Source organism: Barbatula barbatula (assembly GCF_947034865.1).
Source record: "Barbatula barbatula genome assembly, chromosome: 1".
NCBI lineage: Eukaryota > Metazoa > Chordata > Actinopteri > Cypriniformes > Nemacheilidae > Barbatula > Barbatula barbatula.
In genome coordinates, this window is record NC_136766.1 from 35,256,263 (window position 1) to 35,271,867 (window position 15,605).

Genomic DNA, 15,605 nt, shown 5'->3' on the forward strand with positions numbered 1-15,605 from the left:
AATTTTAAACAGTTTTGTATTTTATTTATTTATCTTTTGTATTGCAAAAAAGCTATATATTTTTTAAAAGTTTTATTTTGTTTAAAATTTTAGTGCCTCTTTTTGGTAAACAAATAAAAAAAATTGGCCTATTTTTATTTGACTTAATTTACCAGAAATGTTTTAATAATTGAAGTTAACCCCATGCGTTTCACTCTAATATTAACAATGTAGATTTCTAAGTCATTAAGAACCCGTGTTCTGTTTGCCAGTTTGTGGGACGTGAAATTCTGAAGTGAAACCGGTTCAGATCCACCGCTGTAAATAATTAAAGTTGTCTCCTAAATTCCAAAGAGGTGCGTGTAGAGACACAACAGTGGAATATGTGAAGCCTGACACACCCTGTTCATTCAGCATCGCCGCGTGCCTCTTTTCTCTTTACTACTTCTCTTTTAATCTTCTCTGTTCTCTTGAAAGAGATGCTCCCAAAGGTAGTCTTAACACAATTATGTTCCTTCCTCCAAAGGAATGACATCAATGAAGATTTGAAAAGCTTTGAAATGTTTTAAATCTTATTTAACCGTCGGTTTTCATTTTGTAGCAATAAACAATGAGGTGTCACGCAAGTCCAGTACGGTGTACAACAGGGCTCAGTATTTGGGCCTCTGCTCTTCGCATTATACAGTACATGCTACCTCTAGGAGATATAATAAAGCGACAAAGAGTTAGCTTTCACTGTTATGCAGATGATACGCAACTTTGAATTTCCTCGAAGCCTCATGAAACACAACAATTCCATCGAATAATGGAATGCATAGTCGATATAAAACTGTATGAGTTAAGTAAGCTTTTTTTATTACTGAACTCTGAAAAAATAAAAGTGTGCATAACAATCAAGAATACTGCTTAACTATTGACGGATGTTCCATAAAACCCTCGGCGTCATCTAAGAAAACTCCAACTGGTCCAAAATGCAGCAGCTTGAGCTCTCACACGTACAAAAAAGTATGAGCAAATTTGCCCCGTTCTGTCTACCTTGCACTGGTTACCTATAAAAAGATCACATTAACTTTAAAATCTTGCTTATTGCCTATAAAGCGCTACATGGTTTAGCTCCTCACTACTTGAGTGAACTTGTCTTACAATCCTTCATGCTCACTTTGCTCTCAGGCGTCCGGTCAGTTGAAAATACCTAGAATTTCAAAATCAAGTGCAGGCGGCAGATCCTTTTCCTATCTAGCGCCTAAACTTTGGAACAGTCTTCCCTGCACTGTCCGGGAGGCAGACACACTCTGTCAGTTTAAATCTAGACTAAAGACGCATCTTTATAATCTTGCACACACTATCCTAATATAAATCCACTGAGGGTGTAGGCTGCATTAGTCAGATCAACCGGAACCAGGAACACCTCCAATAACAACTGATGTATTTGTTGCATCAAAGAGTGTAGAACAGTACTCTACTCTCAGCCGGTCTTGTCTCATTGTTCCAAGGTTACCAGAGCGGGCAGGATGCAGTTCATACCCAGACCTGACAAAAGCTGAGATGATAGAGATGGATAAAGAAGGACGCGGCGACTTGACACATCTTCACTACTAAACTTCAACTGATATTGGATGATTAATGATAATCTTCATATCTGTAATTTACCTTATTCCTAATTGTTTTTATTTTGCCTTGTTGTGTAAGCACTGTCGAGCTTGTTAGAATTAGAGGTTTAAAGTTTTACTTAATTAATATTGCATATTGTAATTTTGAGTCTGTTTAATATTTGACCTGTGTTTCTCTCTCCTTTATCTTAAAAGATTCTCTGTGATATGTGTGTGTGTCCGTCTCTTGTGTTTTCACCTTTTGTTACTTTTATAACCTTATATGTTTTGCTTATAGTCTTTTCTTATATATATTTATATGTTTCCTGTAAAGCTATTTTGTAACAATGAAAATTGTAAAAAGCACAATATAAATAAAGTTGACTTGACTTTACCTGTCTGTCTACATTAGCGGCTCTATTGTGTTCACACACTATCTCGCATCTCTATTGGTCCAACAATGCAAATGAGGCGAGTCCTTACAGGGAGCAGTGTTTTTGTGTGCATTAACAGGCTCACCCAGTGAATGGCTGATCACCTTTAAAGGTATAAGGAGGGTAGTAAGGGAGGGGACATGCCGTCTTCTAAGCTGGGTGTGACCTAAAACTATGTCAAACAAAGAGCATTCCTGTGTGCCACGGCGCTGCTGTCATGCTGCGCACTTTTCCACTGCGGCCGACACAACGTGGAGTGATTCATCAGAACCGACGCTGAACCACTCAGAGGTGAGGGACTTATTTTGCTCTGTTTTTGTGACCTTAAAGACATCAGTGTTTAGATCACAAGCTTTACGAAAATCGTCAATGACATTAAGACTCGAACAGAAAGGAACATTCAGAAGTGAATGAGATTTGGAAAGTTGACGTGTTTATGTTTTGAAAACGAGTGAATTTAACACCGCGTGTACACCAGATGCAGCGCGATGCGACACACGGCTTGTTCTAATGCTGGGTTCACACCGAACGCAAATTCAGTGATTTGTGTGCAAAGTGCAAAGACACGTATATAAAGACAATCTTGTCTTCCGTGAAGGTTGAAAATATTTGTCTGATCGTGTAACTCATGTGAAAATAACATTCTTTTTCGCGCGAGTAACAAATACTTTTTTGTTATGGTATATTGAATTTAATTAGTTTTGAGATTTTTCCAGAAAAGTTAAGTTACTGGAGGTTTCTTCTTTGCTGTGATCTGTTGGATTTTTGTAAAAGAAAAACATCTCTCCACTCTTAGACATCTCTCCGTTGGAACACATAGAAGTTCCACACCAGCTTGAAGACATTTTGGTCGCTAAAATACTTGTGATGTGTCTGAAAGATGACGGTCAAAGTGAAGGATGTAAATCTTATACTCTTGAACATTACCTCTTTCAGAATGCCACGATGTCTTTGAATATGTCCAAATATTTGGAATTTCAGCTCATTTTGGGTGCTTAAAGTTAATCAGTTCTTGAGTTCTTACTCCTCCGCATGTGTTGCTGTTATCAGAAATGCTTAACGTGTGAGATAATGTGTGAGTTTGTGATAACTGAGAGAATCTCTCGGTTGTTGGGTCGGGTGATAATACGCTTCCATGTGACTTATACACGTGGAGCCTGCAGTGTTTACTCAGTGTCTTGTTTAAACAGACTCGCAGCTCTTTGTTGAACTCGCTGTTCATTCTCTTTGGTTGTATTACTGATATTGAGAAAGATTGTCATCAACCACAAATCATTCTGCTAATGTATGATGGGTCAGATTATGGTACAATCAAAAATCAAAGTGGGCACATTTTCTATAGTCTAAAACGGAAGAAATAAAACGTCACTTTTTTATTATAAATAACGACATCTAAACTGTTTTTTGGGGCCATTGAATATTCATATATTTTGCACACGACATACACGTTAACACATTACTGGATGTGATATACTGTATACACACATATATATATATATATATATGTGTGTGTGTATATTCCTTGGCTTTTGATCAGGAAAGGCCTATTGCAAAGGTGACATTATTATTAGCCAAAGACACACCAATAAGACACCTTATGATGTCATCAACCTCACATTTTCATGATCTAACATTGAGGGATTCTTTTTGGTACACTCTTAAAAAAATAACAAGAAAAACATGTATTTGTGCCATATGACTCCTTTAATATGCAAAGCACACAGACATTTATTACGTAAACACAAACTTTTATTGATGCAATTAATCGCAATGAATCGTTTGACAGCCCTAGGAACCCTACAGCCTTATGTCTGATCTTTTAGGAACTTCCTTTAAAGAGTGTATTTATAAATACAGTATTAAACTGCATGAGTAAATGAATCTGAAGTCTTTTATGTGATGATGACATGGACCTGTTGGACTTGTATTGCCCAGGTGACAGGCGTACCGAGACACAGGCTTGTGGTTTTGCCTCAGGTCAGCATCGCCCCCATTTCACAAAGTTTTAAGTAGCAGCAATGCTGTTTTTCCAGCAACAAGTTTGAACACTTTTATTGATCAACCTTCTCTATTGTGTTTGTTGTTCCAGAGTATGTCGATCTATTGTTGGCACGTTTGTCAGGTGTAAATGCATACAACAGAGCTATCAAATACTAAGCGTGAACATTATCTGTTTTATTTAATGTCGGTAACCCCACAGACTGATTTAAAAAAGCATTCTTCCATTTCTCGGTGGATTTCTTTCATGAACTGTGTTTTAAATCAGGTTTGCTTAGAAAATAAAGCAAAATGAATTTAAATGTCAAATAAGACGTAACAAACACACGTCTAACCAGTCATACTTGAATTCACAGATTAGGAGTCGCTTACGCCAACACTTGACAAAATAGTCATTTGATACAGAATGACGCTATTTTATAAAAATGCTATGGGTTGTTAAATGAGGATTGTTATTATAATTATATCCTCAATTCTCATAAGTTTCTCATAAAGGTCTTTTGGGACTTTAAACAATACAGAAAAGTAGATGTGTGCTAAAACTTATCTTCATTATAATAAACGACTTACTATACTACATTTACTATATTGTGCACTGGTAAATAAGTAATTAACATTTTGATGCATTTTACAGAAATCTTTAACTATTCAATAGATCTTATTCCAGTGTTTTAGGACGACACTGCTTTTGTGTCAGTGGCGGTTAGCAAGGTTAATTATTTGTCATTATTATTTTAGTACGATTCACACTGTACGGATTTATACAAATTAGCCTTTAAAATAGTTTTAAATTGGCGGAGGCCTGTGTTACAAAACAGTTTCTCACACACAAAGAAAACACTCTCACTTTCTCTCATTAGGTTCTGCTTCAATAAACAAAATCAGAAATGCATATCTCTGTTCTAGAGTCTCGTTGAGAATGTTGACATGAAAAAGCTTATCTCGACAATGAGTGACATCTTGTCTTTCCACAGACATCGGCGGGATGATTGAGACGTTTAACGAGTGGTTTTGGCACGACCGCCTCTGGCTGCCGGGCAACCTGACATGGGCGGATCTTGAGGACAATGATGAGTTCATCTACGCTAAAGTATCCCACCTCTACGTCACCGTACCTATAGCTTTAATCCTCCTCCTTGTCAGATACGTGTTTGAAAGGTGAGTCTCTGATATTTTATGGCAGGAAGTATAAATTCGCATGAGGGGTGACTTCAACTATAGAAATGTATTGAAGGGTATTGATTCGTGTGTGATCTCTGCAGGTTAATAGCAACACCGGTCGCAGCCTTTCTTGGGGTGACAGAGAAGACCAGACATAAAGTGGAGCACAATGTTATTCTAGAGTGTTCCTTTACCACAAAGACAAAAAACCCAGGGCAGGTAATGGGTTACTTTCTCAGACTCGACAACACCACATAAACTGTAGCCTATAACGTCATCCTGAAACTGATTTTACACTTTAATGTAGTTTTATTTTATATTTGCTTTCTTATTAAATATGAGTAGTAACAGTAATATTACTGCAAGTAGTAATAATAGTTGCCGTAGTCAGATAAATATTAATGAAAGTCTTAAAGGTAAAATACGTAAGATTTTTGTTTTAAAATGTCATAAAAAGTACAGTCTTAAACACTTTGTCCATTTGTGTTTGTATTTTTTAACAATGTTTAAATCAAAAGAGTTTAGTCATTTTATCTAGTGTGACGTCCCTTTTCAATAGGGATGCATCGAAATGAAAATTCTTGGCCGAAGCCGTAGAAAAATAAAACACTGTTTGTCGAACATGGCTTTTCATATTTCTTCTATTTATTAGGCCAATGTTTTCACTATTGCATAAACTTGAATGGTCAATATGTGCTTTTTATATTTTGTCTTGCTTTTCAATATAATACAATACAACTTAAAATAATATTGAGCAAAACAAGTAGACTAAATTTAAACAAAATGGAGCCCTTTCCCTTCCCAAATAGCCTTTATTAGGCCCATAACTGACTGCTGAAAGAATGTACTGTATCGCTGAAAACTATATTGTATAGAAAACTCTATTGCTGTTCTCGGCCGAATATTTTCGGTTGCCAAACATTCGGTGCATCTCTACTTTTCATTGCGTTATTTCATTCAGCGATCTTTCGCAGCGTCAACAACGGTCTTGAAAATAAGTCCTTTACAGCAAACCCATAGAGGAACCCTTTTTGATTCCCCAAAGGTTCTTATGAGAACCATTTCTTTCTTACATTTATATCATCTAAAAAAAAACGTTTCCACCATTCAAAGAACCTTTTGTAAATAAGGTCTTTGGATGTTAAAGGTTCTTTTATAAACATTCAGCCAAAAATGGTTCTTCTATTGCTTCGTGAAGCACTTTTTAAGAGTGAAGCTAATCCTTTTGTTGTGGTTTTAAATTTGCAAACTCTATCAAACTTACATACTGTGCCTTTAAGGCCAGTTCACATTAAGGACGAAAACTATAATGATCAAATATGAAGTCTTGAAACTGCATCTTTCATTCAACTTGTTTATGTAAATGAATCACTTGAATCACGCTTTAATTTAATGTGCCATACCGAGGATGTTAAGTGTTATTAAAACGCTTTTGTTTTAATTTCCCATAATTCTGAAGCATTCATCAGAAAAAACAGTACTTTGAAGTATATAAGATGGCTGTGAAATTTAACGATTTGTAAGTTAATGGTTGTAGTTTACAGCCTGTGTGCATTCGATACTGAACGTGGCTCTCTCACCCTTCTGTTCCTATAGGCGGACATAGACGGTCTGTCTAAAAAATGCAGCATGTCAAGCATGCAGGTGGAGCGCTGGTTCAGGAAGAGACGGAACCAGGACCGGCCTGGAGTGCTGAAAAAATTCAGAGAGGCCAGGTACAACCACAAACCACTCATAAATCCTTCTCAAGAACTACATTGTTCAGCAATTGCTGAACGTTTGTTGGTCATTAAATGCTTGACTTTGATTGGTTGACGACTTCTAGTGCATTTAATGTTTTTATCAGTTGTTTTTTGTCAGATGTTTTATCCATGAGAATCAAACCCAAAATATTTGCAATGATTTTCCACCAAATGAGCTACAGGAAACTAAATCAAATAAAATCAATATTTAACCTTCACTTACTGTATATATTTATTTGGCATAACGTGCCGTCAGATAATGGCGATAAGGTTAGACCAATCTATCTATCTGACTTAAAGAGGCTATGAGCAGTTTAGAAGAAAAAAATCGGATGATCAACTTGTAAGACTAGTCCAAGCAGTTTATGCAACCGGCCCCAGAAATCTTTCCCAGCTGTTGCGCTTTATACAAAAGATCAAGTGTATCGTGCCAAAGATCATGTCAAAATGGATTAAAAAGGAACAAGAAAATTCACACTGCAGCTAGTCAAGGCTCAGTCCTTAACTTCACAAATGGTCACTTGGACCTGATAGTGTCGTTTTGATCCATGCATCATTTCACTGATCACATGACTTTTGCTTTGTCTTTAGTTGGCGATTGGTCTTCTACCTGATCTCATTTACCAGTGGAATTATAGGGCTGTATGATGTGAGTATATCCTCTTTTCCTCAACTGTGGTCTTTGAAACGGAGCTGTGATAAACTCTCTGGGGTTGTGTTTGTAGTCTCGGATAGTTGAGCACTCTTAGAAATACGTCCAGCTTTATAAAACCCCTTTATGCTGCGTGTGGCCTATAAACCAATGAAACCATTGCACGAAACATGAAAGACTTACTTACAAGTGATGTCAACAGAGTTGTTAGCACGTTGCTAAGCTAAAAATGTAATGCTTGAATAAACATAAAATATAGCACAGGTACGTCTGTAATACGTATGCTGAAGATCTGGAGGTCATGAAAACATCTGCTGTGTAAAGACGTATGATTAAACGTCTTAGAAAAAACTGTTTTACACACATTCTAAATCATACACATCTTACGGACATCTATATAACGTCTGACAGAAAACGTCTCGAGACATATTGTAGATGAGCAATCTATCAAACAAATACGTCTTGCAGATGTAAATGCGGACTTTAAAAAGACGTCTCCTAGATGTATGCGTGCTATTGGAGTTGTGCATAATCTCTTGTTTTGTATTAAATGACAAACTCAATCACTTTCTGGGATGGCATAAAATGCATCAGTCGGGTTTGGAGTAAAGCTACCTTGTTTTTCTAACATGTTGAATGTTGATACCGAGACACTGGTACAGATCATTTGTCTCTATTTAATGACTGAAATGAAGCTGACATGCATTTTTATATCTTTTACAGAAACCCTGGTTTTATGATTTGCGACAAATATGGATGGGCTTTCCCAAACAGGTTTGTTTTCAGAACTGTTTATTTGTTCCACAGAATATGCATTATTCTAGCACTGCTAAGAGGCCTGCGAGGTTTTCTTCACTTTGCTCCGACCCTGGTAAAAGATTGATGTAATGTTCAAATTTACAGCAGGGCTAATAAATAATGCTGATAAGGCTCACGCTAGTTCCAATTCAAACATCGCCATATTTAGAAGAACAACCACTTTTTCTGCTGGATCACTTCACGCTTGTTATTCGAGTTCCAGGTTGTAATTCGGAGAACAATGATGTCATGTAGATTGGCAGCCAAAACGTTGTATTTCCATGTACATGCTCCCAAACGCAGTAAATGTAATCAAATTCACATTGAGGCTTAGATCAATCAAAGAGTTTTTCCATCATAAAGTTGTAATGACAATAATCCCTTGTTGTTTGTTTCTACAGTCTATGTTGGAGTCTCAGCATAGGTATTATGTTTTGGAGATTAGCTTCTATTTGTCGCTAGTGCTCAGCATCACCTTTGATGTCAAGCGAAAGGTGAGTATCCTATGATCACGCTACGTAAAGTGACGACACTCGTCTTTTCTTCATCTGCGCGTTCTGAACAATATCAGTAGGAAATGATGACGGAAATGTATTTGCTTTGTTGTTATATCAGGACTTCAGAGAGCAGATCATCCACCATTGGGCCACGTTGACACTCTTAGCTTTCTCCTGGTGTGCGAATTACATCCGAATCGGGACAATCGTTATGCTTATTCATGATGCCTCTGACATCCTTTTGGAGGTAAATAGTTTTTGGGTTCCTTATTTTTGAGTGACAGGAAATTAAGAGGGGGAAGGGGATCGATTCTATACCAACCATGTTAACACAACTCTTTATTATGTTCCAAAGAGTTTTGCTATACCTTTCAAACCTGTTCATAAGCGTCACAGTTCACAGTCACTATGAAACAGTGTAAATCAATCAACTTATTGATCTTCTCATTGATTGTTGTATTGTGTAGGTGCATCATCACTTTTTTTTACTTTTCCACAGTCTGCCAAGATCTTCAACTACGCCAAGTGGGAAAGATTCTCTAATGGCATCTTTGTCGTATTTGCTTTAGTTTTCATGGTGACACGAATCATAATCTTTCCATTTTGGTAAGTGTCATGTTTGAACGTGTTTCTGTGACTGTACTGCGGTACCACTTTCAAAACAGGGCTGTCGCAATGTGCCGGAATTGAAATTAACAGCGATATTACTAACCGTGATTATTGATATTTTGATAATATCGTAACTAATTCCGCACCAGTATCTGGTTGACACTCAATGTACCGTTTAACACAACATTTTTACAACAACCCCGTATTTGGCTGAGAATCATTGTCCAGAAAAATAATATGACTTTGTCTACATTTACGCATTTGGCAGACGCTTTAATCCAAAGCGATTTACATTGCATTGTACTATACATTTGTTTCTTACTGTATGCAAGAAACAGGGGTCAAACCCATGACCTTGGCGTTGATAGCGCCTGCTCTAACCACTCAGCCAAAGGAAAGCTAGTACTCTAATAGCACTACAATTCTTTTCCAAACAGATATCACAATAATATTGTAAGCACGTTTCTTTTTGGGCACGAAAAATTTAAATCTCATATTGTGACAGCCCTATTTCAAAATCGTGACAAACTATCATAGATGTAGTTTACAGTATGTACAGTAACAGTATGTGTATGTCTTGCAGGATCATTCACTGCACGTGGGTCTATCCACATGACCATTATGATCCATTTTTTGGATATTACTTTTTTAATGCCGTGCTCGTCATTCTTCTGTTGCTGCACATATTCTGGGGGTATCTGATCATGCGCATGGTGAAGACGTTCCTCTTCGGAAGCGTAAGTCCCTCTGTACTAACGTATCTTAAATATCTGCATAAATGTACATCTTGTGTGCATATGGTTGTCAGTGGTCTTGGATGACCTTGCAATAGATTTATTCCCTTTTGAATCGTAGCGCATAACTCAACTCAAAGCCTAAAACGAATGGCGCATGGACATTAATAGAATAACGTTAGCATGTTGCTAAGCTTACGGTGCGACTCTTTAAAAAGGGCAGTGCAAATAAAAACATGAAATACATAAATGACAGTAATATAGGTTTGTGATTTGTGATTCATGTCCTCATTTGTCCAGGGTTAAACGTATTGCAAAATACCATCCATGTTCTGTGCAAATATCATTCCAGGAACAGATGCTCTCAACCACGTCTCAAACCCTTAAAAACACGAGTGTTGTAGCCTGTAGGTTGTAGGCCACGTCTAACAAATACCATTACCACAGATACCTCACCGCCCTCGGCTTAAAGGTCAATCACATTTCAGCTGACAGGCATGAGAGAGCCGTTTCTTGGGTAATAATACGCAGTGGTAGAACTGGTATTTTTAACTTTTTTTTTTCAATCTATCCACTTTCCTGGTTGGTCTTACCAGGAAACTGTATGCTTTAACATTGCAGCAATGTTGTTTTTGGCATAAAGGGAGCTGGAGTTTCAGTTGACTAGGGCTTTCATGATGTTCATTGCATGATCTCTGGCTTTTCCGGTCTAGTTCATAGTAATGCATTATAATGCTGGTTATACCAGTGTGGAGACAATACACCCCGACAACACGTTTGTCTTCATGCCACCTGTATTGACGAAGCACTGGGTGGGCGGTTACATGCTGGAGTTCATTTGGTTTTGGCTGATAATTCATGTTTTTTTTAATGAATACTCTTCCTAATTCCATTCAAATTGACTTTATTTGGGCTTGACCGATGAACAACTTACATTTTCTTGACATAAAAAGAAAACGTTTTTGTCTAATTACTGGCTACCTGGATACATATCCAGCATGAACTGTTGCATTTTATGATGGAAGATAATAGTGAATAATTCATTATGCAAACCGAAATGACTGAAGGAGCTTGTACCGGTGATTGTATTAAGCTTCGTGAGCTAAGAAAGATTTCGTGAGAACAAGAATGTTGGTTATATTTTGTAAAGAGTATCATGGCGACTTCTATTGCTCATCATTTAAATTAGGGGTTCAAAGACCTTAAAACATCCACTTGTAATCAAAAACATGTTATTTTACGTTTATTTTAAATGTCGCTGCTTCGTTTTGGCAAAAATGATTTACAGCCGAGGATAGAATCAAGAGACCACTCCAAATGTGTAATATTTTAAATAATAATTTCTAGATGTATTGTGGTCATTCCAGTCCAGTGTCTGTTGAATTTCAACCAAATCAAACCTCATGAGACGCATAAAGTCATCAACAGCGATGTGAAAGACTGACAGCATGACAAGACACATGATAACACCAAAAAATATCTTTTAACTTTTACTATGTAGTCGTGTTGCTTAAAAGTGAATATGAACTTGTTTTCTTTGCAGTATTTAACATCTAAAAAACACAGAGCATCTTTTCAGTTTCTGCAAATAGAAACAATATTTTAATTTGACATTTGAGAGAAATGTTGTTAGTAGTTTATTCATACTAACCGCAAAACACTTGACTTTTTATTTTGATTTTAAAACTTTGTTTGCATCTACATAGTAAGATAAACACTTGATTAACTGCATAGCAACGCCCTGGCAACGAGCAACAACATGGCATCATTGTTGGAGCAGGTTCTTTGTTGAGCTGTTATGCAGGATTTCCTTGTATTTTTATTTGATCTTCCCCCTTCTCTGTTTCCCACAATGCACCTGCAGCTGTTAACCAAAGATGAGAGAAGCGACAATGAAGAGGACGAGGATGAAGATGGAGAAGCCGTTTCGACAGAGGACCATGACGAACACATGAAAGTCAACAATGGCGGAGGAGGCGGGTCGAACCATCATTGAAGCCTCTTGTCCTCGAGACTTCCTGAATAAACCGTGGATGACTTTGAATTGCACACAGGGATGCATGGAGCTTTGACTCCCACGCTGGGGTGTTGGACAAACAAACTCGCTGACAGTAAAACACGCTTTTAAATTATTGCCACTTAGAGAATATGTCAGAGACCTGTCGAAACAAATTTCATCCTTTCATAAGTAAAAAAAAGAACAAAAATAAAGAAAACTGCTTTTCCACTTCGGTGGAGATGAGGCTTGGCCACTTTTCTGCAGCCAAACTTTTAGAACTAATAACAGTGTTTTATGGTATTACACGGATATACGGGATTACACGGTTTAGGTCACACCCACATCCTCGCCGTTCGGCATTTCTCAACAACGTCTCGTCTTTTACAGGCCGCTGGCCATAGTGCCGTGTGTTATATCAACCACTGCTGTCCGTGAAGAACAAATGCGGTGAAATCTGGAGCTCGTGATTTTGTGAAAGAACATCTTTAAACTTTACTGTCTTTCAGGTACATTTTCATTGGACAATATTAAAGGGAGAGAATTTGTTCATCGTTTAGTCACCAAAAGTAGAAGCGAGCATCCGCTTACTAAACAAACATTGCAATGGATGCTTCCAGTGTTGACAGCTTCAGGTACATTTAGGTTTGATGTGTCTTTTACAAACAGGGTGTTATAGAATTTAGGCTATTGTGTGTGTGTGTGTGTGTGTGTGTGTGTGTGTGTGTGTATAACTAATCATACATATGTGAAGAATGTTGAATGTCTATTGGGAATGTTTCAAATGTTTTAATGACACTTTATGAATGTGAAACCGCTGGTTTAACTTTGATATCTGTGAGTGACTGATTAATGTATGAGTGAATTAATTTGGTCAGAGAAAAACATTGAACAGTGTATTTTAGTGAGACTCACAAATGAGCAAATATGGCTTTGAGAATTGTAGTCCAATAAATGATTTATGCACTGACTGTGTGAAGGATATGTTTTATATTTTCAAATGTTTTGAATTTTGTTGTAATAAAAATTTGTTTCCAATATTTTGTCTTTTGTCAGGCTGTTGGTTTTCAATAGTTTCGAGTGTTTCAGCACCATTTCACATTTTAAAGGTCCAGTGTATGAAATTTAGCGGCATCTAGTGGTGAGGTTGTGAAATGTAACCAACGGCTCGCTCCACCCCTAGCTGTTGAAGCACTACGGTGGCTGACACTGGACAAATATATCGTCACGTTTTCACTTCTTTGCTGATTGAGATAACGTTTTTACAAAACGGGTGGTAGAAAGAAATAACTCATTCTAAGATAATAAAAACATAAAACTTCATTGTGTAAGGTCTTTATACTGCTCTATACATGTACACTTTTGCATATTATATTACATTTCTGTCAATAGAAAATCCAAAAAGCACCTTGTATATATTTTTTATATTAACTATTTACTATCTCAAAAGGGACAACAGAAGGTTGAATAAAAAATAACACAAAATGTTTTTACCTTAACTAGACACAGAGATGTGTACAGTTTTTGTATCATCAGGAATACCCAAGCTATTATTTTCCATGCAATGAATGTAAATTGCTACTATTGTACAAAAAGGACCAAAAACAATCATTAAAAAAGCATCAAAGCACTCCTTACATCTACATTTAAAATTTTCTAAGCCATGTGATGGCAAGGAACACAATGAATTGAAGCCATACTGTCCTAAAAGACAATTACTTTATACATTCAACACATCGAGACGATGAGTAGGTGATGACATCATTTAATCTATGGGTGAACTTTCTCGAAAATTGTATTTGTGTCGATTACGGTCATGCGTTGTGCCCTATAAAGAGTGAAAGTAACTTTTGAAACTTGCATGTGCTCGATTTATTGAACTACCTCTGTTAACCGCTAGGGGGAGCAGTCGACCATACTGTTGACCCGTGCAGTTCCTCTTATGTAACACAAAATGATGTAATGGCTTCAATACTTCAATTAATCTGAGTTTATATGTGATTGTGTTCATGAATCAGTGTTTTCTAGTGTTCATCACATTCAAATGCTGATAGGGGTGACTGTGAATGTGGCACCTCAGAGATGTGTTGTTGATGTCATACAGGAACACAGCGTGGTGAGGCACATCTAGGATGCTGGAGGTGTCGTGCTGGGTCCCTTCATGTTCATGTTGGAGAGACTGAAGAACTGCTTGCAGATTTCTCCATTAAGGGCCTGGAAAGATGAAGGCAGGTTATTTATGAACTAGATTAATTAAAGAGAATTAAAGACAAAATGAAAATTCTGTCATCATTTACTCACTGTCATGTTGTTCAAAACCTGTATGTGACTCTTTCTTCAGTGGATAACCAAAGAAGATATTTTGAGAAATGTCTCTGTGGTTTTGAGTTCATACAATGGAAGTCAATGGGCTGTGTTGTTTGCAGGGGTGGAGTTTGGGTATCAGACACACAACAAGTGTGCATATAGATGCTCATTAAAGAGAATTCTAATATTTGAGACTATTGTATATTTATAGCATGTTTAGAGTGTCAAAATGACATTTAGTCATCAACAGCTTCAAGCGTGTATCATACAGGCATTTATTTTCAACAAATCGAAGAAACTGTCAAGCAACAGGTGTTTAATAATAAAGTGTATGGTGATATAAGCAGGGAGGTCTTTATTATCGAAATTATCAGTCACAAAACAATCTCATCTGCTCAAGCCTGGTGTAAAAATATTGCAAGATGAATAATACTTGTTACATTATCTTTAAAAATGTACTCTACGTGCCTGTGTTGCGCAGTCGTAGTTGACTGCACTAAATATCCGTGCGTCTTTTGGATTAACGTTACATGTGTTTTCATTTGGACAATTTATGCAATAAACTACACTGTGACATTGTTCTGTTAATTTCATGATTGGCCTATATTTTAGATCCGATTAACGTTGTTAGTTTTTAATGCCAACATCTGTCTGTGAGTTCGATCGATTGTCACACACAGTATAAATGGCAGATGTTTCAGTAGATATTTTATCGATATGAGGGTATAGGGATTGTTATCTGCAAGTCTTTGTGCATGTTCGTGCATTCATTCAGTTTCGTGGATTCTTGTACACGTTTCGTTTAGATATGATGTGGTATAATTTATGGCTCTGTTACTTTGGAATGTCGTCGTTGTATGGCCCGAGGACATTTTGCCATACCCTAGGTTTTGGCGAAACGCCTCCACTGGTTGTTTGGCTCCCAAAGTTTTCCAAAATAAATTCTGAAGAAGAATGTCATACAGGTTTGAAATGACACAAGTGTGAGAAAATGATGAATGTACAAATAAAATGACAACAGCGTATTCAGTAAATGACCATCGCATTGGGCACGGTGCTTGTAAACTCCATCAGACAAACGGACAGCGAGGTTATTTATGGTGTTTTGC

General features: G+C 37.1%; 1 protein-coding gene across 3 annotated transcripts; it reads left to right on the forward strand.

The window, feature by feature from the left end:
- The first annotated feature begins 2,136 nt into the window (after nt 1-2,136).
- On the forward strand, nt 2,137-13,511 carry cers3a (ceramide synthase 3a). Of its 3 annotated transcripts, XM_079470005.1 has the most exons (12): nt 2,211-2,293; nt 2,719-2,903; nt 4,975-5,158; nt 5,263-5,380; nt 6,758-6,876; nt 7,495-7,552; nt 8,279-8,329; nt 8,755-8,847; nt 8,969-9,097; nt 9,350-9,456; nt 10,043-10,196; nt 12,058-13,225. In XM_079470005.1, exons 2-12 carry the CDS (start codon nt 2,870-2,872, stop codon nt 12,187-12,189), a joined length of 1,179 nt encoding a protein of 392 aa, XP_079326131.1. In that variant the 5' UTR covers nt 2,211-2,293; nt 2,719-2,869; the 3' UTR covers nt 12,190-13,225. The 3 variants fall into 3 exon arrangements, with proteins under 3 accessions (XP_079326132.1, XP_079326131.1, XP_079326133.1); XM_079470006.1 differs by lacking the exon at nt 2,719-2,903 and having other exon boundaries at nt 2,137-2,293; nt 12,058-13,511; XM_079470007.1 differs by lacking the exons at nt 2,211-2,293; nt 2,719-2,903 and adding an exon at nt 3,944-3,979.
- Nucleotides 13,512-15,605: the final 2,094 nt, after the last annotated feature.